Here is a 25699-nt window from a genome sequence, read left to right as displayed (position 1 = left end):
GTTTTCACTCTGTCATAAAAACCCAAACCACAAGCCAACTGTTTAGAAGAGCATTCCTTTTCAGTAGGTTGCTGTAACCCAGAATTAAGGCATAATGTGTCAGACAGTCACAAGTCACTCATAAATAAGCTGCTGTTAAGCCATTAAGAATTACATACCTGGATGCAGTCTTAAAATAATGATCCAGGGTAAAGATATTCCAAATTACCATGGGTAATTGCAAAAAACAATAAAAAGTAGTTGGGTTTTTTTTTTTCTCTTTGCTTTTTGTGACAGGGTGAGAGAGGTCTGTAAAGTAAGGCAGGCAAATTTCCCCCCTGTTCAAGCCTTGACTTGGATTATTTCATTTAAATAAATTTTCAACTGCTGCAGCTCCAGTCCAGGTTGATGAGTTCCATTACAATAAACTCATTTATTGCACAAGAATGCAAGACACAGAGACTTGTAATCTTGTATTGTTTCATTAAATTTGCTATCACAGTTCATGGTTTTGTGAGACAGATATTCAGAAAAAACAGCTATTCAAAGTTAGCTAGCAGACCAGCAAGCATATTTGGCCAGCTTGTAGGAGGTCCTGCTTTAAATGAGCATCCTGAGGGCCCTTTCAAAATCTGAACAGCAGTGATTTAAATCCTCAACTCAAATGCTGATAAACATATTCCTTCTTATGGCCATTAAGGCAGTCAGCTGTCGTTTTAGTTTTAATACTGAATTATATGTTGCCATGTAGTCAAGAGTATAAAAAAAAAGAAACAAAAAACCAAGCAAACAACAAAAAAACCCCCACTTCCCCAACAAACAAAAAGCCCAAAAACCCCAAAAATAAACCAACACTCCCAAAAATAAACAAACAACCCCTCAAAAAGCCAAACCAAAAAAAAACAAAAAAGCCCCACTGTGACTCTGTAAACCCTTTAAGACATATTTCAAGCTGGATAACAAATCTCTTGCAATTAATTGTTTTTAAACCCTTAACAATCAAATTATATTAGAAATAAGCAGAATAGTCTAAACCAGCAGCTTATTAATGTATTTATTATTTTCTTAGCTATCTCTATTAAAGGAGTTATATAATTTCCTCTGAACATGAGAACATGTTCTAAGTGAGATTTCCCACCACCAGTTTAGACCTCCTGCAAAGCTGGAATATACAAGCTGAATTATTGAAATTTCTGAGTGCAATGCAATGTAAGTACTCAGCTCCCATGGTCCTGCAGAAAGGAGCACAAAAAGCATCTTTAGCAACAAGCTCAGGCTGAGCAGCCAAAGGGACAGAGTTCTAGAGAATTTTTACTAAATCAATTTGAGATTTTATTTTATAATATGGCAGAGCATTTGTTGAACAGGTCCAATGCAAGAAGTAACACTTTGCCACCAGACAGCTACAAAACCTGTGAGGAATGATTCTCAGCAGACTTTGAATTTCTATTGTCAACTAGCCACAAAACTGAGTTACAAAGGACAGAATTAACAGCCACACTGATGTTCATTTGGTATGAAGAGTTTTTTAATGCCATTAAGGATCAGATACTACAGTTTTACATAACTGTGTAACATCAGTAAGTTTCTACATTTCCAGTTTGAGACAAATACTTAAATTTGTGATTTTTTTTTTTTTTTTTTTATTTGCATTATAGAAAGTGCAAGAGAAATTCATATACAAGACTAATTGCATGACTGGCAGAATTGGGTACTAAGGCTGTATTCAAGTTGACTTTCTTTGCTCTCCAGTTTAGCAATGGCTTAGGCATTTGATTTAACAATAACATTTCAAGTTTATACTTAACAGAAAAACTTCTGACACATCAATCATCACCACTGGCCAAGAATGTAGCTGTTACAGGCAGATGTTACTGGTTCAAAAACCTGTTAGTAAAGAGACTCTTGAGAGAAGGCATGTTTTCCAAGAGATGGAGTACCACCTCATTAATGGCACAGAGGTGCTGCACTGTTCACAAGGAACCTAGGCATGCAGTGAAGCCATTTTGGTGTTTTTATTTTCTAGCATGGTGGAAACATACCCCATTACACCTTGTGACAAATCAAACTGGGCACATCAGGGTTTCACTGAGATACAGGCAAGATCCCTACGTGCTTGTTTCATTCATTTGCCAAGCCATCCTAACAGAAAAGTAATCCTAGTAGACTTCCCTCCCTGAAAACTGCCATATTAGCACCAAGACAACAGTTAGTGTCCACAACTACCTAAATGCTCTGCAAGAAGTTTTTCAGCTTACAGTGTAGGCCTTTAGTATTCAGGGCTTCAGCAGTGCTGTTACAGACCCCCGCAGTCCCTTAATGACACATTTATGGCAGAATGATACTTTTACTTAAATAGACTAATACTGGATTATTTTCCTCTGCACATAGTTACATTTTTGTGGCTAAGAGACCAAGTCATATGTCCAGTCACCGTTTAGAACTCAGTAGCATCCCCTAACTTTACAACTGGCTGCTGCTGTCATAATAGGCAACTGTCCTAGCTGTTTTAGGGGTGGAGCTACTAATTCAACACCCTTAAGCAAAGGCAACACCTCTCCCTTAGGTACTTTAAGTTCCTTTATTTTGGGACAGTAAGTGCTATCTGAAGGGAAATGGCACAAGACACATTACTCAGTGCTCTCAACCTCTATGTAACGGAGTGCAAAGACCTAAAGTAAAGGTAACATCCACCAATTTGAATTTGGGTTTTCAGCGTGAGTCAATATCCCCATTTGCTTTGCCCTGAATTATCTTCACAGCATGTTCTTTGAGGGTCCATGCTTCAATCCACCTGGATATATTTTAGATTGCAGACAACATGAAACAACAGCAAGAATAGCAGACAGAAAAGTGAAACTTGTAGAAAAATCACGTTGAAGAGAGGTCCAGTTATTCCATTTGTCCTTTTCTGGTTACACCTAGTATAATGGAAAGGAATAAGTGATAGGATGGTTATGAGTTGTGGCCTTATTGCTTGAACAGAGCCACTGAGAACAAAACTAAAGCAATAAATACCAATGCTTGTCTTCTATCAGATGCTAGACAGTATTCAGGGGAAGACTGAAAGTTATGGCAGAAGATTTGCTGGATCAGTAGATCATGCTATTCAGTCAATGGTATGAAATTTCCAATGACAATTTCCAGCAACAAAAGTGCTTGTAACAGCTTTTGATTAAAAATCAGAGTAGAAGTCTAATAGCCTTATTCTAGTTTTATTCAAATTTACTCAGAGTCCAAAACTGTAATTATTGAGCCAATAAAACTTCAGAAAGCTCCATGTTATATAAGGGCACTCAATGCTAACATTCTCCCACAGATATCTGAAGGTATTAAAGTCAGCCCCTCTGAGTTTTGCAGCATATATATAGTCATTAATTTCCTCAACAAAAGGAAATCTAGATCTATTGTGGGCTTGGGATTTAAGTCTGTGGAAAAATCAAGTCATTATTTCTAAGAAAGTATATCTAACTAGGCTTAGACAGAATGCAGCTGTGTACAAGTTGGATAGAGGTACTCTAGCAGAAGTTCTTCCAAGCACTGTTTGCCATATTTCAGAGAGTATTAGTGTTAAGAAACTGTAGTTATCTATATCTATCTATCTATTATATCTGACCATACCAATCATTTCCCCAATAAATTTCAGAGGATGAAGTAGGTTGGCTTATTAGTGGAAGACTTACCCGATCTATGCAAATGGATTGCCAAACTGATCACCAAAATCAGAAGGTGGACTCTGATATTCCTTCTAAGGAAAGAGAGGTAAGCTATTAGTGGATTTACAGTTTTCACCAGATTTACACTTCATGGCTCTATGAGCTATTTCCTATCCAAACAACTGGAAAGAATACTTCAGAGCTCCTGCTAAACACACATTTACTGTACTGCTTCAACAAAGAAGGGAGCTCTAAGCTGTGTTAGGTAGTATGCTAGTCAATGGCAAGGCATTTTCCAGAAAACCATGTCTGCTACTGAACACTCCTTTGGAGCCAGTGGAGTCATGATGAGATATATTTTAGTCAAATGGTAGAAGACTGAAGTCAGCACTCTGGAATTGGTTCAAAATTTTTACTGAGGGCTTCAAGTGTGCTGTCTCAAATGGAGTGATCTGGTGAGGCCACTTTCTGACCCACACAGTCCTGAACACAGCACCTCCCATTTGTTCAGAGAGAGCTGAAAAATCCACACTGATCAGTCTGCTCTAAAGAGGGCTATATATAACCAAACTGGAGTATTTCTGCAGCTACATTATTTGATATTCTTTTGTGGAGGGTTCCAATACTACAGAACTTTTCATCTTTGGAAACTGGCTGTTAGGCCATGCCAAAGAAAATAATGCTTTGTTAACTTTCTTGGAATAGATACCCTCTGCTAGATTACATATTAGCCTCAAAGATGCAAAATGTTTTGTATTGTATGGCTTCTAAAGTCAAAACTAAAGTACTGCTCAAACATAAGTACCACAGTTATTAAGGGGAAAAAAAAGGATTTTGATGGCTTTTTTTTTTTTTTTTTTTTTTTTTTTTTGGTGGCGGTGATGTCATTTGGGAATTTTGGTGTTTGGGGTTTTTATTTTTGTTGTTTGTAGTTTGTTTTGTTATTTTACTACTTACAGATGAGGCACTGAAAGGGTTTGTTTTATCTTGACTTTCAAACAGGCCATCAGCTGGCAGCACACTTTGTCGAGGAACAGGCTTTGGTGGCTCTAAGAAAGAGAGACATACTGCTATAATCACTTGACAGATTTAACAAGAACTCAGGTCTGCCTGTTGCCATACACAGCTCATCTAATTAGAAACACAAAATAATTACATGGAAGTTGCTTGGAGTGACTTTGAGTCACAATATTGACTCCTGCTTGTCTCCCACTAAGCCTAAATCAGATGGAAATTCTAACATCTAAACGACTTATGTTTATTTCATTCTAGTCAAGTCATTTAGGCACTAGGTGTCAGTGTACAGCCAGCGCTGCTGGCCAAGTCTTCAATTAGTCTGAGACAACCCTTCAACCCTCTACTCCAGTAAACATTAACCCCAGAATGTTACCAGTCATTTTGGCAGACAGCTTGCTACCTTCCATTTCATCATGATCAGTACTATCTTTAGAAATGTCTACTTTCCTATTAAGTAAAACTCCTGAAGCACCTGAAAGGCTTTGCTGCTCTCCTCTCCTCACTGGTACTGCGGGCGGCTTTGTCAGCTGGAAGTCTTTGAACATTTCCTTGACATCCTTCATTTCTTTATCGCCCAGCGGATCCAGAGCAATGAAGGCATCGCTGTCCTTTTTGGACAGCTCCCTCTGCGGCGCACTCCTGGGCGGCGGCTGCGGCGGGCTGGCTGCGGCGGGCGCGGCCGGGGCTGCCTGAGCCAGCAGCCCTGGGGATGGCAACAAGCTGCCCTGGAAGGGACTGGCAGCATTGCCTGCCCAAGAACTGGACGAAACTTGTGTTAACAGTGGCCACATGCCAGAAGACTGCGAGGGTGGGGCATTAAAAGATGGAGGTTGGCTCCAGCCTGGCACTGACTGAGTACCAAAGGCAAGTGTTTGAGCAGCTCCTGGAGATGGAGTAGTCATCACAGACCCATGAAAGACTGATGAAGCCTGACTGACGGAAAATTTCTGTGGGGTCCATGATGAAGTTACGCAACCTGGGGGGAAGATTGCAGTTACACAGCACTTTAGACCACAAGCAGGAGTGTAACAATTCCATAAAGGGTATCAGCAAAATATTTTTTTTGCACTGTTTGCAAAAAAATCTCTGTTTGCACTTACAAATCAAATCGTTTGGGGGAGAGGAGGGTGCAAGAAAGGGTTTAAATTTTTACTTTGCTGCATTTCAGTGTTACAAGGACAAAATTGAGGTTATTGTAAGCGAAGGAGGAACATATTTCTAGCACAGAAGTGACAGGTGGATTTGCCATATAGTTACTTCTGTTTAAATGATTATTAAGACACTGTGCAGCAATGTTACCCTGACCTCACAAGTTGTGCTTGGCTCACTTGATCCTTGCGTACCTGAAGCAGGAATTTGCTGTCAATATTAAAGCAGTTAACTGCATTAATCCTGATTTAGTTGATGATGAGCTAAACTCTCTATTCACAGAACTTAATAGTTTAGGGCAAACAGCACATGGATTTAAGGGATATAGCACTACACAAGAAGTAAAGGAAAACTAGAATCTATGTTTAGGTATTAGCAGGTATCTTGCAGTGGAACAAGATCTTTGCTTTTGTAACTAACCTAGACCATCCAATGGAGATGATGTTCTTGAACCTGGTGAGAAGTAGTCAAATTGATTAGATGACAGAGATCCCGCTTGTGCTCCTGAGCTCAAGCTAGAACTCTCCATAGATGACACAGAGAAGTCTGGGGAGAATAAGTAATCTGATGAAGCCTAGAAAGAAAGAAAAAAAAGTGAGATGCCATGGTAGAACACATGCTAGCACAACCAGGGCTCCCTAGTCCAGAGCTAGAAGACTTTTTTTCATCTAAAGCAGAGGAAAGAGTTTTGATATATCATTGAGAGTGTAAGAGTTTCAAACATCACCCTTTTGTCATGCCTAAGGAGATTCATAGCATTAAATAGGTAAAATACATAGTCAAAAGTCAACAGAAGAGAAGGATTTAAAATGACTGAATTATTTGCTGTAATTGTGTTTCCCTCTGCACCCTATCCCTTTAAACACTACTACTTAGTCTGCAGAAACCCCTGTGGTTGTGGCAAGGCCAGCAGAGTTTTGCATAATATGAGTACAAGACAAATGAAGCTGATCCAGAGCCACCCTGTGCCTAATCAGATAAGTCACTGAAATTGCCTTCAGTAGGCAAATACTGGGAAACCACATGGGTTTGGGTAAGCTAGCATCTTATTGTTATGAAACCTCAGGCTGATGGGCATACTGCTATCATAAGAGATTCTGGCATTAAATCAAGTGTTAATATGCATAGCAGCATACTTACCAGACCTTTACAGGAGTATGGCAGCATTAAAGAAGAGAGTATAGAATTTAGTGACCATAGCTACTATGAAGCATTCATAAATATTAGAAGGCACCATGGCTGCAGAGAGATTAGTAGGAGCAGGGCAGGCAGAAGTACATGCTGTGAAGCTAGGTACCCAGTTATAAGAAAGAAAAGCTTCTTTCACCCAGCTTCTCCAAGTAAAGTCATGCATATCACCATAAATTACCTGAAAACTATTCACCTTGACAGATCTCCTTCCTCTTCCTGGCTTGGTATTCTGTGGTGGTGGGCTAATTGTTATAGTCTCATGTGGCAATTGGGTATTGTATTCAGAATCCAGCTTTACTCCATTCTGGAGAGGTATTCCTTTGGAAGCAACTTCCCCAAACAGGTTTTTTGGGACTTCGAGAAAGCCATTCCGTTCTCTCTCTGATATTTCATTGGGAATTCTTGCTGCAGGTGACTTACTCTCAACTGGCCACTGGCATGTTAGTGCTTCTCGTTTGCCAGTTCTATTAGAAATCTGGTCAAACTGTTTATCAAAGTAGTCAATATCACCATCTGAAGCACCACTACCCACTGACGTCAAGGTACTCAGACTTTTCTTCTGATCAGATTTTAGAGAATCAAATGAAGGTGGTGCAGATTGGGCTGGCTGTGTGAAAGGATCATCACTGAAAGGGTCTGGATTAGGTGTAGGAAAGAAGCTGAGATTGGTAGAGAAAGAACTCTCAGGCAAGAAGGGTATCTGTGCCTTTGGTTGTGGAAGAGAGGCTGTGATGCCATTCAAGAAGAGATCCTCTTTTGCAAAGGTTTGTTTGGTCTCAATTTCAGAATTAAAATCCACTAACAGAATCTCTTTAGTTTCCTATTTTTTCAGGGAGAAAAATGAAGTTAGTTATACACAGATTTTGCAGCACAGCAAAAAAGCTCAAGGAAAAATAGCTGCAAAAGAAGAGATCCTAGTATCCAATATATTACATCAATAAATATTCAAAATCACATGCTGCCTATAGTCAAATTACAGCTATTTGGTTTTTGAAACCCAATACTGAAACATCTGTTTTCAGATCCTATAGTTAAATATCAGATGTTTGCTCTTCAATCTAGTGACAGTAGAATCAGTAGGAACTAATTACACCCAGGCTTCCACCTGGGTCAAAGACCTCTGTTTGAATTCTAGACCTTTGTTTTGACAAGTTGTGAAAGCCTCAGCATGACTTTAAGCTGCAGTCTCAGCTTCAGAATAACAATGAAGAGCTATTTGTCAGAGGAAGGTAAAATGCTAATTCTCCAGCAAGCATACAGAAGGGTAAGGCTTGGTCACTGGCTTGGTTGACAGCACCAACTGCCTCACACCAATGGTGGTTTATAGTGCTAGATTTAAAATGATAGGATTTTTGGGGTCATACTGAATACAATAAGGTTTATGCCTATTTTTGTGCAATTAGGCCAAATTTTGAGCCAGAGCTCATTAGTAGAATTAAGTACTAGAATGACATCTAGTCATTATCATTAAACAGATACTTCTATAGCCCTACCCCACTAGTACAGTGATGATTGCTAGGCAGATATCTCAGTAAAACCAGGACTAATTACTAGGACTAAATTTGCCATCAAAGAAAAAGCCAAGGCAAGTAAACTAGATGCTACTTACTGTGGGAGTGGTCATATCAGGAGGTGTTGACATATCCCCAAACAAGTCCATCTGGTCAACTCCCTTGAAGCCAGAAATATTAAGAATTGGTATCTGTTAGAGCTCTCACAAGAAAAGGAATCAAGCAGATTTCCTGTAAAATCTGCAGTAAATACTACAAACCCTTTTCTATAAACACTGCATTTTCTACACAAAATGTAGACAGTCAGTTATGAGTTCTTTAATGGCATCGACAAAGTTTTAAAATTTAACATACCAGTTTCATTTTGTCAGCTTGATCAGCAGGCAGTTCTTCACCACCATTCTGTAATAGATAGATAACTGTGTGAGAAATCATGGGAATTTCAAAATTTGCCTTAAGCAAGGGACTTGTGGGTTTCAAAAAGGGAAGTGATGGAGAAGGGAAGCATGAGAGAGATCACTAATCAGTATTAGCTCCACAGTCCCCTTTCACTCCCATTTCAGTGCAATTTGGCATCTGCCATTGCCTTCATAATGACAGCAGCATAAAGAAAGTCAAAGTTAGATGTAGTCAGCAGCATATCTAATCAAGAGAAGCTGAGCAGGAATGACCTACCTCAGTCTTACTTGCTTCTTCACTCTAGAGAAAAAAGAAGACTTTTATTACCTAAACATAATGTAGAATACCAAAAGTCTCTCACTTTGGACGAGCTCACCAGCCTAAGCATTCAGACAGCTGGCACAACTGCCAAACAATAGCTTCCAGTGTTTCTGGAATTAGGCAGAACTTAGTACCAAGCCCCACAAGTGCCCAAAACTCAGCCAAAACTGAAACAAGTTTTATGCAGAGTCATGCAATTGCTATGTTTTTACTCACCTTTTTCTTTTCTTCTTCTTCCTTCTTCTTCATATTATAAATCAGTTGGAAGAGGTCCTTAAGATCAGAAACCAGAGGCTCAGCCTGGAAAAGAATGTAGATTTTAAGCATGTACTACTTCTACTTGGACTTCTGCTGCTGCAGTCTGTGCAACAAGACAAACTTTCTTAAGTGGTGCAAGACTTAGGTTGAGATAACAGGGAAAACAAGAGTTTAAAGACCAATTTAATCTTAATACAAGATCCTGCTTGTGCAGAATTCAAGGGGAATGAAACACAACCAGTGTAGAACAGTTTAACTCTACAAAAGTGTCTGTACACAAATTTGTACCAACCTCCTATGTTTTTGCTAAAAAGCAGGTAGCAATACTTAAGTGCATGGCAAGTCCTAGAACTGCAAAATTTATCCCAGCCTTCTGGTAGTCTCCTGAGAGGAAGAACATTTTGCATTTGTCTATTTGCTACCAACTCTAGCACTGAATGTGCAGAAAGCTTCTATATATACTATATATATATACTTCTTTTATTTGAAACAGCATACAAATAGCAAATGAGCAAGGCAAGCATAAGGTGAGATGATCATCACGTCAGATGTGTAAAGCAGCGACCAGCTTTAAATGGGGTCTGTGACATGACAGTTTAATGTAAATTAGGAAGGCACGGCATGCCCTGCACATCCATTAACAAGAATGTTGGTGAGATGGTGGTGAGTTCAGCTACACTGCTTTAGAACACTTGTGTCAGACACACAGCAGCTTGTCTAGGACACATCCCCATCTTCTGCCACTACCAGTGGCACAAGCAGGAGAATCCTTTGAATAGATCTCACTGTTTACACCTGTGCACCATCTTCTAATCACAGGGTTTAGACAAACAGCTGTGGGAACAGCCATTTCGAGAATTATCAGCTTTGACAAGGAGTACAGCTGCAGCAGACTAGAGCTGCAGAAGTCCTCACTTCTGAGCTAGACAAGTTTGTCACAAAATCACCCAGCAGCAAGTCAAGAGCTGTGTAAAACCTGGCTGAGCTTAGAGGCTGACAAGCAGCACCCTGTGGTGAAATGAAGGAATAGACTGCAGAGTACATACAAAAGACTTTTGTTGTTAATCTACAATTCCACTGAAATCAATACAATTTTGGGTCAGAATGCTGACGAACCAATAAAACAGACTCAGAAGAAGGCCTTATAGCTGTTACTGAATTAGCAACAGGCTCCAACAAGGAGCTCCTCAGTACAGGAGCTGCCTGTACTGGGTCCAAAGCTGCCATCAGGTTGTCCAGGAGGGCAGGCAGGAATGGATTAAAAATTTCTAGCTTTGAAGTCTAGGCTCGTCAAATCATTACAGTGACTAATTACTTTTTATTATTATAAATTATTATATTAAAATTTTTTTATATTATATTAAAAATTATTTTATTATTATTTTATTATAAATAAAATCTGATAAATAAAAAATACTTAATTTCAGGTTGTTTATGAAGCTGCATAATTTTCAGTGGTATTTTTAAGTAGTTTTTGCAGTATTGCTTACCTAAAGATTCCCCTCAGAGAGGCAAACCTCGCACACAGGATTTCTGCATGTGAGGAGCCTCTCACAGAGGGATCAGAATCCAACACGTTAGGGTTAGGAAGTCCTAGGAGGACTTGTCATTTACAGGCCCCAGAATCATTGTTGCAATTGACTAAGTAATTTTCCTGCTGCACAGGAAAAGCATCACATGAGCTAGACCAATGTAGTTCGATATTCCTGTTAATTCAGAGTGAAGCTCTTGCCATTTTACTTAAGAAATACTTTAAGAAGTACTTTCACAGTGGGAAGCCTGTGCTAATGGCCCTATTCATCTCACTAATGACTTTCACGGTACATAGACAAGTTAAGCATTGTTAATCATAGTAACCAAGACTACTTGAGTGCTTTTTTTTTGGTCTACAAAGACACTGTAGAAGACAGAAGCCAGTGGTGACACAATAGAATCTATCCATGCATAGTGGTATTTGGAAAAGGAATTTTGTAGGATTACCAGCAAAATACCAGACCCTTATCACATGTTAATGTTTACACAACAGCATTATCCATAGCACGTGAAAGAAAATGTCCAATTCATACCTGCTGTGATGTTTTTATGGCAAAAAATTGGTGCTGGCCTTCTCCTCCACATACATAGCCAAAGGCACGATTGTCTGTTACATCCCGAGCAATAAAGGATATTTTGTTTACTGGATGCTCATGCTCTATAACCTGGAATTGGAAAAAAGTAATTATTGGTTTGAATTTCTGGAAATATAATAGCTGCTATTCTCTGTAGTTAGAATGATTAAAACTGTTAGAAACCTTCAGTCCAAACCTCAGATTTATCAGCCTTTAACTAACCACAACAGGATGCAGCTATCTTCTGACAGGAGTCTTCAGCATTACAAACATTTCACAAGCCAATTTTTATGGGTGGAAGTGAGGTATAATGTCCAAAGAGGAATCTAGCTCATACTGGTCTAACTTGCAGGTGCCTTGCTAGCTTTAAGAATCACATTAAGAAAATATATCTTACCCCAGTTTTTTCATCTGTTATCTTGATACCAGAGAGGGAGATGTTTACCCAGATCTTCTGTTTGTGTTGACCCTGGGAACGGGCTGCTGCTGCCATTCCCTGAAGAGAATGAATGCCAAAGTGTTGATGAGACTTCTGTTGGATTGAGCTTTAACTTGTTTGTAATGTGCAACTGCTTAGGTTTAAACTGATACCACAGATCGAGATGGCTACCTCTGTAAATGTTTTAGGGCTTTAAAACAGATTTTAGTCCACAAAACTGCTGCAGTAGCAGCATCTTTACCTGCTTTTCCAATCTGATTGGGGGTATGTGAATGTCCTATACTAAAGAAGTAATGGTCTTCGTTGTTACAGGGGTTACTTTTTAATTTGTCTGAATCTCTCAATGTCACCATTGACACAGGATACCAACTTGTGCTTTGAGGTCAGTGTGAGATTGCACAGCAATCCCCCTTCCCCTCCAAAACCCCAGCTCATAATTTGTGATGAAATTCATACTGCCAGCATTCACACTGGATGCTTATAGACCCAAAGGAATGTACCCAGACTTTCTGGGAAATGTGAGATGGAGGTTAAAGATTAGGAAGCAACATCCATCTAGATGGTGCTGTCAGTAATAACATTACCATTAAGCTGTATTTGAGGTTTTGCCAAAGTGACAGACCACAGATTGTTCCTTATGTGACAGATCAAGCCCTTACCTTCAGCTTCATCATTGAATCCTGACTCATTTTGTCTCCTCTTGCCTCAGGAACATCATCTATGCCAATCAGCTTAGCCTTGTATTTTACACCATCCCCTTTGAATCTAGCCAAGAGGGATTCATCTGTTTTTTCTGGCCCTGGAGACAGAGAAAATGTTTGGTGGGTCTGTTTGTTTTTTGAAGTTATTTTTACTCCTAGGTGAGTCAGCTTTTTTGCTTTTATTGGTTTTTTTGGTTGTTTTTTGTTTAGTTGGTTTTTTTTTGTTTTTTTTTTTTTTTTTTTTAATGATAGAAATGACTATGTTGAGATTTGTGATCTTTAGGAAAAAAAATACATCATGTAAGTATGCATCTAAACACACTAAAACTCTCTTGAGTACAGCTGACTAACAACCCATGTACATTGCAAGACATTTATTCCTTTAAGGTCACAGTACTCTTGCAGAATGTGGCCTCAATTCAAAGAATGAAGCCCAGTAGTTAACGACTGGGGGCTTCAGAACAAACTGTTCACCACACAAATGACTAAAATGTGGACAAGCAATAATCATGTAGATACAGGTGCTATGAAAAAAACACCATGTAGAAACAGCACTTCCAGTGGCCATACAGGGTGCTCAGTAAGTCCTTGGGTCTTGTCCCCATGTTCTGAGGTAGGCAAATCCCTTCTTGCTCTGCTAAAATATTCTCCCAGTTCCTGTATTAGAACCTGATATCAGCACCATCCTGGTCCTGGTGTCCTTCTAAGCATTTGGGACTTTAGTTAATTTGTTATTTCTGCTCTTCCTGCTATTAAGAACTGCTTACTTTTCTTCTCTGCATGCTCAAAATAGCTCGAGGATGTACCTAGATATATATTCTTATATGAGGCAACCATATTTGCATGATCAAATGTATCCAAAAAAGTTACTCTCTCATATACAGTAATTCTCATGGAATGAGTTTTTCTAGCTTTCCTGTAGTAGAATTTTGTATCCAGCATAAATCTCCTTTCTGAGGGGTGGGGAGGAGTCAGGTTAAAGTTCAGGCTAACAGCTACCGTGGTGGTCCAGGCTCTGGTCACCTCCTCAGCAGGCTCTAGTTTCTCTGGGCTCTTGCTTGCTTGTCAGGCTCAGCAAACGACTGACTTCACAGTGGAACAGAAAGCTTTAGAACTCAAAACTAGAAAAAAGCTTTTAGAACTAAAGGCCTACCTTCTAGTAAGTTTATTATACTGACTCTTCTGGTCAGCTGGAAAACTCAGTTACTTCAGCAATAGTGGGAAGGTGATTTAGGCAAATGCAAAAGATTAAGAACATGGAATAAAGGAGGTGTTCAAGTGGTAAGCATTTCTTACCTTTCTTTTTTTCTTTCTTTGAAGACTGTGCCTTTGGTGGAGCCTGTTGTTCAGGCTGGCTGTTGGTAGCAGTGGTTTCAGTTTCAGCAGACATGATGGGATTATGGCCAGTTATGTTCACTGCAGGCTTAAAAATCCAAATAACAGTTAGAAGACAGACATAATATTTTACCTTGAAGAAGAAATATTCTTATTAGAGCTGTTATTCCATCTGAGTTTTGCTGGACACTGAAGCCTGACAAAGCCTGAAAGTGCAAAGGGTGATCATATGGCAAATCTGACTCAGACTAGACAGCATGAAGTTACAGCCAGGAGGTGATGAACCCTCACATCAGTAATTCCTAAGCATAGGGCACACTGATCTACATAAATGGGCTGTACTTACAACATGTTTTAATCTGTCAATCTTTAGGTTTTTTTACCTATTAATGCTATTTATAGAACCTCAGGTATTTTGATCTATTCTTGTTCAGCATTGCCAGCTGCATCTCCAAAGTAGCAAAGGAGAGAATACAAGAAACATTTGCTAGGAGCTGTTCCAAACACCCATGAGAATGACACCAAAATACCCAAAAGATGCCTGTAAATATAATTAATGTTTCTCTAACCAGCAAAAGTCAGAGGTTACACTATCCAACAGGTAAAACTAAGTAATTTCCTCAGGCTGCAGACAGACTGTTCCAGTAAAAACATAATAGAACCTCAAGCAAACCCCACCACAGGCTTGTCTTTACAAGTAACCTTCAGCTTTTCAAAAACACTGCAAATTGACAAGAAACTATGGACTTTTAGGACCTTACCTCTATGCCATGTGATCCTTTTGCCTCTGAGACACACATTTAAAAAAAAAAAATTATAGTCACCATGTTTTGTTCCAACATGGCTGAGGCATTCACTCTTACCAAACAGAAGCACTCAGAGCAGCTTTACAGGGTTATGAAGATCTAAACCAAGCCAGAAAAAAATGGAAATCCACATCTGCTACAGAAGCCACTCTATCATTCTTCTGCCTGGGATACTGCAATTGCTGCAATTAGTCCCTCCAGTTTTAGGATAAAAAACGAAGTCAATAAATTGTTTAAATAATTGGTGATTAAATAATTGGGCTCTCCTCTAATTCCCCCTACATCCAGGCAGCTGCTACAGATCAAGCCACCCTTTTTATCCAGCATTTGAGACACAATTTGTATGCAGATACAAGTGCTGAAGCATTGCATAGCCCCTGGCATTAGAAGATCATTATTCCCAGTAGCCAATTCCTCATTTGCCTTAATAATAGCTGATTCTTTACCCATTACTCAAAATGTACTTGCAGAGTTTTGCTCTCACTCCTGCTTTCCCTTCCTCCTGCTAAGCTGATAACCAGACTGACTCAACCAGCTTGCCACTCACTGAGTAATGGATACAAATTCTTGACTCACTCTTAACCCAGGAGAACAAATTCCTAGATCTTAAAAAGAGAATTTCACCCTGAAAGCCTCAATTTCCATTTAACCACTAGGAGGGGCTTTATGGAACTAGCTAATCTCAGCAAAATTAGACCAGATGGTTTGTGAATTGCATGTGGCATTGGTCAGGTAAATCAACAGAGATAAGGGTGCTCAAATGGTAAAGAATTGTCAACTATACCTGTTCTCCTCTGTAAGCAACTTTTCTGGCCACAGCTAGGGAACATTTGATGCAAGGGAACAAAGGTGTTGCTGTGAAAGTTTCAAGTGGTTCTGAGTAGAAATAGATGTCAGAGGAAGAGTTTGTTTAGCAAGCCATGATTATTTAAGAAACGTTATCACTGAAAGAGGGGCTTCTGTGTCCATTCTGAAAAAGGGTCAAGGGGAAAACTATTAGGCCTGCAGGGATTTTGCAGAATACTTGCATAAGTATTAAAACAGATTGTACCTATTGAAATCCACATTTTAATCAGATAAAATGAAGTCAACTGAATTCTTCTTTGAGAGTAGCTAAGCTAGTTTGCCTGATAGTATAGTTTTGGGTGAAGATAGCTTTTAGACATAAGCATTAAAAAACCCTCCCTAGATTTATCAAGTCCTTCAGAAATAATGAAAGAAAGACAGTTAAGGTTGGATCATTTGTTAAACACCCACTTCTATATGGAAGATTACTGTTGAGACAATAGAAGGAAAAAAGTCAGAAGAGGGAAATAAAACTTGCTCTCAAGAAACTGAGTTCTAGCTTTAGGATATTCTCCTTAGCTCTACTCTGGAAAGAAGAAATAAGAACCTCAAGGCACTGAATTCTGCCTGTCAGTAATTCTTCTTCCTCTAGTTAGTAGAGCTACACCTAGCTGTGGTATTTTGTAACTTGTATCACATGTTGAAGTAAAATTAAGAGGCAATTAAAAATAAATTACTTACAAAGCAACAAATAAGCACAAGTAAGGCCTCACTTTGGCAACAGTACAATGGTCTATATATGTGCAGCTTTGACTATATCTTTGAATTCAAGGCTGGTTGTCATTGCCATCTGCCTCAATTGTATGGAAGTCAGACCACTAATTTTTATAGAATCTGATAGCAAAAAAATCCACAGTAAAGGAAGATGGGCAGGGATGGACACAAGTGTGGCTGAACCTTTGCAAATACCCAGTCTTATTACAGAAAAGCTCATTTTTAATATTAGCAATGCAGTTTTAAGTTAGTGAGGGCCTTCTGGCTGCTTTACAGGACCTAGTCTCACACCTGAGGTCCTGCAAAACTCATGTTCCCTGATAAGATTTCACATGATCGTCTTTTATCATACATTTGGAGAACTTGATGTCTTTGAAAATCATGTCAGAAACACCAGAAGTAGTGAAATTAAGAATGGAATGATTGACAAAGGCAAACTAAATACGTGTTCCCAAGTTAATCCACATGCCTAGCACATTTCTAATTGTTTTTGGCTTCACCTTAAAATTTCACTGGGGTGGGGGGGAACAGAGCCTCAACCACAAGAAAATATGGATTCTGAGCTTTACACTCAAGCTACAGCTCAGCAACATCTTCATCACACTTAAATTTGTGTTGTCATAATGGAAAGTGCCAGTGTGCTTAACATGCAAGTAACTAAAAGTTAAAATCTTCCATTTGTTTCTTGTTGGCTTCCTTTCACAATACCCAGCCTCACAGAATTTCCTTACTCTAGCTGCAGGTGGAAGGCAACAAGACTAGAATTGTTCTCTTGCACTTTAATTTTGAGGTCATCTCAAAAGAGTCAGCCAGCAAGCGTGGGAAGGTTAGAAATGCATGTGATTTTATGCAAGGGTGAAAGGACAGTCGAGCCTTCAGATATAATGGCATAGTAAAGAACAAGACCATTCCCTCAGCAACTGTGTCAGCTCTTAGTTTAAAGCAGTTTGAATATTGCCTATGTAGATGAGTCCACTGGTATCACCACATCTTAATTATCCACTAATCAGTCATATGGTTCATCTTCACTACTGTGCATAATGCGCTGTTTCAAAAATCCAAAGACTACAGATTTACAGATGCTGCCCCCTTGGGAGAAATGCACTAAACTCTGTATCACCACATACATATCACACACATTTGTCTCACCCACTTTTCAATTTACTTCAGACAGGGCTTGTAAAGAGACCACTAGCAGCATCTCCCTCCTTTCCTTCAAGGACTGTCCTGTGAAGAGCAGGGAGATACTGATGGCTCCTCAGACAAACACCAGGTCAGGGCCTCAACACACAGTCCTTGATGTACCTGCTACCTGCTGTCTCATGTCTGGCTGCTCTCCATTCCAGACTTGTCCTTCATTTCTACAGTGACCCTAGGAAAACCAGTCTTATAACTTCTGGCACAGTGCTCTCTTGGTGTTCTCTGACCTCTGCAGGGAGGGCTGTCAGCAATGACAAGCCATCCCTGAAATACCTGTTTCTTAGCAAGACTTGGAAGAACATGCTGAACAATTTTGTTGGGCAACATTTAGTTTCCCACAGAGATGCTTTTACAGATATCTTTTATTTGAGAAAGGGGTGGCAACATGATAGATACCCTTAATGATTATGTTCCTGTCCTGTGCTCAGGTGAATAGAGAATCTTCATTATGGCTGTAGTTTGTCATAGAATTAAGGACTGACCAGAATCCTCAGTAGCAGACAGGTTTTCCCCTTCAACAAGCAAAGATAAATGTCTCAAAGTTGATGAGAGATCATCTCAGAAGAGTTTAGGGACACCAAAAAGTCAGAGGCAGATAAGCTAAACATCTGCCCAGCAGCCTAATACTTTGTCCTCTTCACAGCCTGTACTCCTTTGTACCTACAAGTACATGATTCAGCTTAAAGAGCTATTGAGTGTAAATATTAACCTTGAATTAGAATCTGCAAGGCCGGGAGAGGACGAGAGAGGCTTTTACTGCCAAGTGAAATGTAGCCTGTTAGGATGAAGTAGTAACAGGAAGCACAGGAACAGTTCAGCTGCTGAACATGCTTCTGGGGCAGGTTGTTTCCTTCCCCTCCATTCTTGAAGTCAGCCTCTTCTCATTAGAAGGCTGTGTTAGTGAATTCAAGACTAGTTTTCAAGTTAACAAAACAGACTAAAGGCTAAACACCAATTCACACAAAGACTAGCAAGAGTCAAAGTTGTAAAGCCAGGCAGTCTGTTACCAGTAAATTACCTTGGCACATCAGGAGTGTAATAGTGCATTTCTGTGAGCCCCTGTAGGGCTGACTGACATTTACATCTAACAACTCCCCGTCTGATTATCACATTTTCTTCTTAGTTCCTTCTTCCATAGTAGTAGCCTTGAGAAGTGCTAGGCATGCATTAATAAATCAAAAACATTAAAGTACTGATCAGACTCTTGCTTTTTAAATAGGATCCCTCATGCTGAGGAGTCAAATAAAATATAATCTTAAGTAGTTTATTTCATTACTAGAACACCCATTGCTCTGGTATCTGACAGTGTCTAAAGAGTTCAAGTTGAACAAACCTCACAAGAGATTAAAATGATTTAGATGGAACATTCCAGATGCTTACCCTTATGCAAGCATTAACATTAGTCTGTTTTCTCTATTGAAACAATCAAACTATTATGTTATGAACCAGCTTATCCAGCAACTAATATCTATGAGAAGTAATTGTCTTACCTACAGGTAGGTTATACCTGATGTGTTCACACTTATACATGACAAATACCTGCTTGAAGGCAAGTGGTAGAATAAAGTTGATAGACAGCTTGGGAACTATTCACCTTCAGTTTTAGCCATGTCTGGAATGCAAGAGCAGTATTACCTGTCAGAAAGAAGACTGAATACACACTTTTATACTGCAGACTATAACCAAAGGTCCTGTAAGAGAGACAGCTGAATAGGATATTAAACTGCACTGCCTGGCAACTGCAGCTGTCATTCCCATAATTCAGTAATGCCTAGATGAGCAATGCACCCATCAGTCAGTCCAAAAATCCTGTTGAACTGTCCTGCTTAGGCTGTAGAGCAGTAGAAATGTGATTTGTGTTCAAGAAATCATTTGCTTGATATTGTGACTTTACCTGGACCAACTATTTCTAGAATAACAGGATTTTACTTTAGGGAACTTCTTACATGCAACTTGCTTTTCAAGCTCTGTCTATTGTTTTGTCTACTTACCCAAGAGGTGGATTGATACTTTGTTGAGGTATTAAAGGCAGACTTATGCCAAGGACTTCCTCTGTCAACATGAATGCCAGTTTGAATAAACTGCCAGAGTACTTACATATTGCAGGATGTGGAACACAGCCCAGCTGTCTTCATCATGTACAACCAGTAACAAGAAACAGGGAAGGGTGACTTTCATCTACTTAGTGGGATAGAAGTACAGCATTAGACATACCAGGGAATACCTCCCTTGTGATGGTCCCTTCCCTAGTAGCTACTACAAGCAGATAAAGGTCTTAGTGCACTAATTAGCCATGTCAGCTACAGATATTGGCAAGTACCATTGCTGATGCAGGATCATGCCTATGAAACCACACCGACATCTCACTGCTCAGCCAGCTGCTATTTCACCAGCTGAACAGAACAGTCTGTTCTCATCACATCAGTCTCCTCTGAACCTCTTGGTTTTTAGCAAGAACATAAAAATTCAAACTTAGTTCCTGAAAGTGTTTCATACACACTTGAATCATGGCCAGGAGAATATCACTAAGTTAGCAGCTGGGGCTGAACAGGTCACACAGTCCAAGTGGTGCAATTGGATTGGTACATTTTTATCATTCTACTATGCTTTTAAGCACATAATTTCTCATAAAATAAGTCATTACTTGTCAACCCAGCTAGATCAGTGGCTCTATTCTGGATTTTTCTTCCACTTATCATGAAAATAAATAGGTCTTTTGCAGGAAGATTAAACAGGGGGCCCAAGGGAAGTAATGATGAGTTTAAATAAGCTGTACCTGATGAACACATGAGACAATATCAACCAATGAGTGAAAAGCATTTAATAAGCAAGTGATATCTGGTTCCCTGAAGACTTGATCACAAGATGAAAAAAACTAGCACTGTCATAGTTTTATAGATCTGTTTTTCAGCCAGGAACTTCAGTATCCAAAGATAGTGCCCAGATTTCTAGCTAGTCCAGTTGTTCCAGGAATATGACAGAATGTTGCAACAAGGCTTGAGAGCAGCCTTTCCAATCTCTGTTTATTAGCTATGGTAACCTATACATAAATTTCTTGAATTAAGAAATCACTTCACTTTTAGTACTAGCATTACCAACATCTGAACTCCAAACTCTCCCCTTAGAAAAAAAGGGCATGTGGGGATACCTTTCTTGACAGAGAGCTATTATTTTGGAATAAGAGACTAAATAGGTAATGTATTTAAATTATCCACAAGAATTTTCTTCCTATCCTAGCCTTCAAGAAAGACAGCATGTTTTGCAACCTGCTGAGGGAGCAGTCCTCTATACCTCTCTCCAGTTGCCAGTTCTGAGGCCTCACAAGTTAGTGGCACCTGAGCCAGAGCTATCTGCTGCAGTTATTGCTGAGGAAAGCATCACCTGCCCACAGGACGAGGAATCTCAAGCAATGTGGCTGCAGTGCCTACAGCTCAACCTTTTATCAATATTCCTTGAGACTTGCTGGATATACTAAATGAGATGGAAGCAAAGCAGTTGTTATTCAAGGCAGGTAGTGTTTACTCAGATGCAACTGAATAAGAAATCAAACACTTCATTTCAACTGTACTCCTAAAGCCCTCCTGCCTAGAAGGCCTGTTTCTGATCTTCTTGCTTATTAGTATAGTGAAGGACTCTTGCCAATAACCATGCTTTTCACCCCTCCTTCTCAGAGCAGGAACTTGACACATATTGGAGCTGTTATCATAGGTTATGTCAGCTGCATACAGTTAACTGTCTGCTGCTGGCACAGTTATCCTTCTTTGCAGTTTGGGTATAGGCAAGCTGTACTGAGAGATTGCATATGTTCTGCACAGTTCACTCTTAACTGTGCTCCCTATCGGTTCACAAATCTATCTGTAGGAGAAACAGGATTTTCCTGTATTATTCTTGCATTCACACAGCCTAAACCCATGTAATCCTGGCCTTGTTGTTGAGTACTGCAGTTTGCTTACCCAGCCTGGTTATCTCATGAGCAGCCAAGAGCCCATCATTAAACATTCATTTCAGCAGTAATTGAAGAGCACTACACCTACCCCCCAGATACTGTGCCTCTCAATACACAAATTGTTGTGGCAGTTACTGTCACTCCATACTGCCTCTTGTAAGAGATGCAAATTATACTCATTATGTATTCTGAGAAGTCTGATGAAAATTCTGCTTGCAGAGCCTACTTGTTGTAGGTTCTTCTACAGCAGTTCCAGTCTTTTTAGGTATTATGAGGCATTCTGCTTAATACAAGGATTACACTTACCTTCAAGATTAGTTATTACCAAGGTCTCCAGCTCTCCCTTGCATGTGCAGCAAGAAAGGCAATGAATAACGACACAAGACTCCAATCTAAAAAAGTGATACAGAAAGATCTATACAAGAGGTTAGAAAGGATTAACCAGGGATTTTAAGAATTCCACTACAGCTCTTACAGTAGATATCCTACTGAACAGCTAATAAAGTTTTCATATTTTCAAGTTTCCCGTACCAGTAATTATATTTACAGATATTAGACGAAGTTTACACTACTATACATAAATTCAGACTATAAAACAAAATTGACTGGGGTCTCTCTAATTTCCCATCTCTATGATAGTCTTAATAACATTTTATAAGGATATCCCTATCCCTCAGAAGCATACAAGGAGAAGTGTCAGAACTAGAGTTTACCTTCCATCAACCAGGGCACTGTAGTTTGCAGACAGATCTGTGATTCAAGCAACTAGAAAACTAGTTCTTACTCCTACAGTGACCTTTGTCCCTTGCCTCAAAGCTCAAATGATTGTATTCTGACAGGGCCCAGAGGAGAGCTGTAAGGTAGAAAAACAGGTTGCAATAGTAAAACTACATCCTTAGTGCTTCCAACTTCTTTTGTCCCCTCTGAAGAGGAAAGTTTCATCCATAGGCATTTTAGCCACAGGGCTAATATTATTAGGTGTGTGGCACATCAGCATTAGGATTTGAATAGACTTTGCTAGAGGCATAACTTCCTAGCTGACAGTCTCCTGACTGTCAAGGTGAAGATCTATTATCCGGTCTCTTAGACCTACTTTTTCTGCTGAAGAGATAATCCTCATTTTATTGCTTAAGGACACAACACAAACTGACAGAACAGCAGGAAATTCAGCTCCAAGGCCAATAATCTGTCCTTAACTGGCCCAGTAATGTCTGAGTTTTTAGATTTAAGGGGATATGCACCAGATATGAAGCTATATTAAAAACTTTTAAAACCACACACATAATTAAGGGTAAAGATCTACAGGGCATTTCAGCTGAGACACTTTGTCCTCAAGCACTTCAGAGCATGTGCAAGCCACAGTCTTTGAGATGAGGGGAGACTAGAATGGTCTATGTCTTCATCAGCCAGGGCTGAGAAAACCTGGATGGGAGAAGATATTTGTTCAGCACTCAACTGCCCAGCTTGCTAAACAAAGTAACCCTGTTGAAACAGGTAGCTCTTGTTTATTGACTAGGCCTGACTGTGCTTCATCCAGCTTCCTCATCATCCTAAGACCCTTGAATCCAGGCACAGCCTCATAATCATGTTTTGAATGTCAGTTTTTCTTCCCAGTTACAATCCTTGTACACCTTATTCTATTTGATTGCTTCAACACAACCCCAAGTTGTACTTCTGTGTTGTCCATGCTGAGGTTCTGAGTAGTGGCTTATGCCTGTTTGTGGTACACAGCAGAAGCTCAGTAAGACCTCTCAGCAATCCCCCATCCCAGTGGTATCATCTTGATTCTACTAACAATCCATCAGTCTCTACATGCAAGATCTAGAATTTTTCTTCAAGATCTTTGCAGGTTATAAATTACCTTCATGCTGCTTCATCATTTCTTTTGATAGAATCTAACCAGCAAGCCAGATTTGCATCAGCACTGCTTCCAGCCATCTCTAGATGTGGAATTTATTGCTTTGTACAGGCAAATTCATGCTTCTATAGTGGCCACGTATGCTAGCCTTGCTGAATAAATTCCACAAGCACTCCCAGGGTTCATAACCCAGATGGTCACACAAATTTCCTAGAAATGTGAGGTTTACTAGGAAAGGAGAGCATCAATAGAAGACAAAAATCAGCAGGTTTGGCAACAATACCCAACAGCTACAGTATATTGGTGCACTTTAACATCGTATCTCAAGCTATGGCTCTCCTACCTAGATTTTTTGAGCATCCACACTGGATTCACTCTTCTGTGACATTAGGTGCATTTATTTGCTTTCCCCTAGAGACAAAAATGTACCCTTTCCATACATTATCATTACCTGCTTAGAGTGTTTCTTCTCATATCTGCTTGAGAAGTAAAGGCCTTGAGCAGGTAAAACTTCTTATGTAGAAGTGCTGCTGAGGAAATTTGTCTATGTTGGCAACACCTGCATTTATATTACAGCTCGGTGGACTGGCCCAGTCCCAGCAATAAGTGTCACTATGTAATGGACACTTGACTTTATACATCATCACCTGAGATATCAGTTTCTCTGTCATGGGAGAAGACTAATTCCATGTAATAATCAACATCTACAGCTATCCCAGTTTACCACAGACTGAAGTAGCATGCACAAATTCACCAGTAGACAGAGGAGTGCTCCATCAAAAACAGCAAGGACACTCCATCTAAAAACAGAACAAAACCCTACGTGGCCTCACAGCATCCTAACCTGTGTTCTCATAATCTCTGCTATTAGAGAGATCCTTTTGTATTAGTTATTTATTATAACTAATTAGTTATAGGAAATTTAGTGTTTATATAGTTAATCTATTTAATGATTTTTAACCTCATCCTCTCCACACACAAAACCGAAAAAGCGCGTTTGTATCGCTTTGCTCCCATGCCTCCCTCCGCCGCCCGCCCCACCGGAGCCAGGAGCAGGATGCGGGGCGGCTTCTAGCCCGGAGCGCCCGGAGCCCGGCCCGGGCAGCGCCGAGACCCCGCGGGGCCTGAGCCGCGGCTGCGGAGCCGAGCCGAGCCCCGGCACACGCACTGGGACAGACACACGCAGAGACACGCAGACCCTCGGCACACACACACAGAGCCCCTCCGGCACAGACACACACGCACACAGACAGACAGACACAGAGACCCTCCGACCCGGCACACACAGAGAAACAGACCCTCCGGCACACACACAGCCACAGACACACACAGCCCCTGCGGCACACACACACACACATACACACAGCTCCCTCCGGCACACACATACACACACACATACACACACACACACACACACACACACACACACACACAGCCCCCTGTGGCACACACAGACCCTCATACAGACAGACACACAACCCCTCCGGCACACACACACACACGCACAGCCCCCCGGAGCCCCACCGTGCCAGCTCCCACCCCCCTGGGTACTCGCCGCAGGCACCGGCTATCACGTCGCCGCAGAAAAAGCTCCTTCCCGCGGTGACAGCTCCTTCTCCCCCCTCCTCACCCCCTCTCCCGCTGTGAGAGAACCGAGCCCAGCTCGCAAAGCTCCTTACAGACTAGATCCGTGCCGCTCCGTGCATGATCCGATGACCGCGGCCGGTAGCCTGGCTGGGACCGGGGCCCCGGTTAAATATTCGGTTGCACTCTCGCCTGCAGATTAGTTAGCCACTCACAGCGAGCGATATGGTTTTAATCAGATGCTGGCAGCTGAGGACTACCCAGGAATGCGCTGTGATGTTTTTGCTGCTTGGTCTTGGCTACTCCCCCTCAACGTGTCGGTGCTCACAAGTTTAACCCCCTGAGCTCCGCTCCGGCCCTGCAGCAGGGACGGCACCGCCCCGCGGGGGGACGGAGCCCCCCGGGACACTGCCGGGGGAGTGGGGGGGACAGGGGCCTGCGGGGGCTCGGAACCGTGGGGCACCCACAGATTGTACCGCCCTCTCCGTTCTTCATCTCCCCAGACCTGGGACCAGCCGAACCAAAATATTGGGTCAGTGCAATTCAGTTTCTGGGTCACATCCAGATCTGACTGTTCTACTTCTCACTCATCTCTATTCAGAATAAACATCTATCATGGTTTGGTTTTTCTTCCCCAGAGTAGTAGCTGTTTTCCAACTTGTACGAAAGAACCTCTGATTA

General features: G+C 40.7%; 1 protein-coding gene across 2 annotated transcripts; it reads right to left on the bottom strand.

Moving 5' to 3' along the window:
* Positions 1-1485: 1485 nt before the first annotated feature.
* DAB2 (DAB adaptor protein 2) lies at positions 1486-25329 on the bottom strand. Of its 2 annotated transcripts, XM_079330107.1 has the most exons (15): positions 25114-25295; positions 14026-14152; positions 12688-12827; positions 11987-12085; positions 11548-11679; positions 9440-9523; positions 9179-9202; positions 8858-8905; positions 8602-8664; positions 7186-7812; positions 6222-6375; positions 5125-5499; positions 4593-4684; positions 3663-3727; positions 1486-2900 (listed from the first exon to the last, which is right to left on the bottom strand). In XM_079330107.1, exons 2-14 carry the CDS (start codon positions 14117-14119, stop codon positions 3668-3670), a joined length of 1992 nt encoding a protein of 663 aa, XP_079186233.1. In that variant the 5' UTR covers positions 14120-14152; positions 25114-25295; the 3' UTR covers positions 1486-2900; positions 3663-3667. The 2 variants fall into 2 exon arrangements, with proteins under 2 accessions (XP_079186233.1, XP_079186234.1); XM_079330108.1 differs by lacking the exon at positions 9179-9202 and having other exon boundaries at positions 25114-25329.
* Between the last annotated feature and the right edge of the window lie 370 nt (positions 25330-25699).

Source organism: Erithacus rubecula (genome assembly GCF_903797595.1).
Source record: "Erithacus rubecula genome assembly, chromosome: Z".
Classification (NCBI taxonomy): domain Eukaryota; kingdom Metazoa; phylum Chordata; class Aves; order Passeriformes; family Muscicapidae; genus Erithacus; species Erithacus rubecula.
This window is presented reverse-complemented; position numbering and strand designations above follow the sequence as displayed.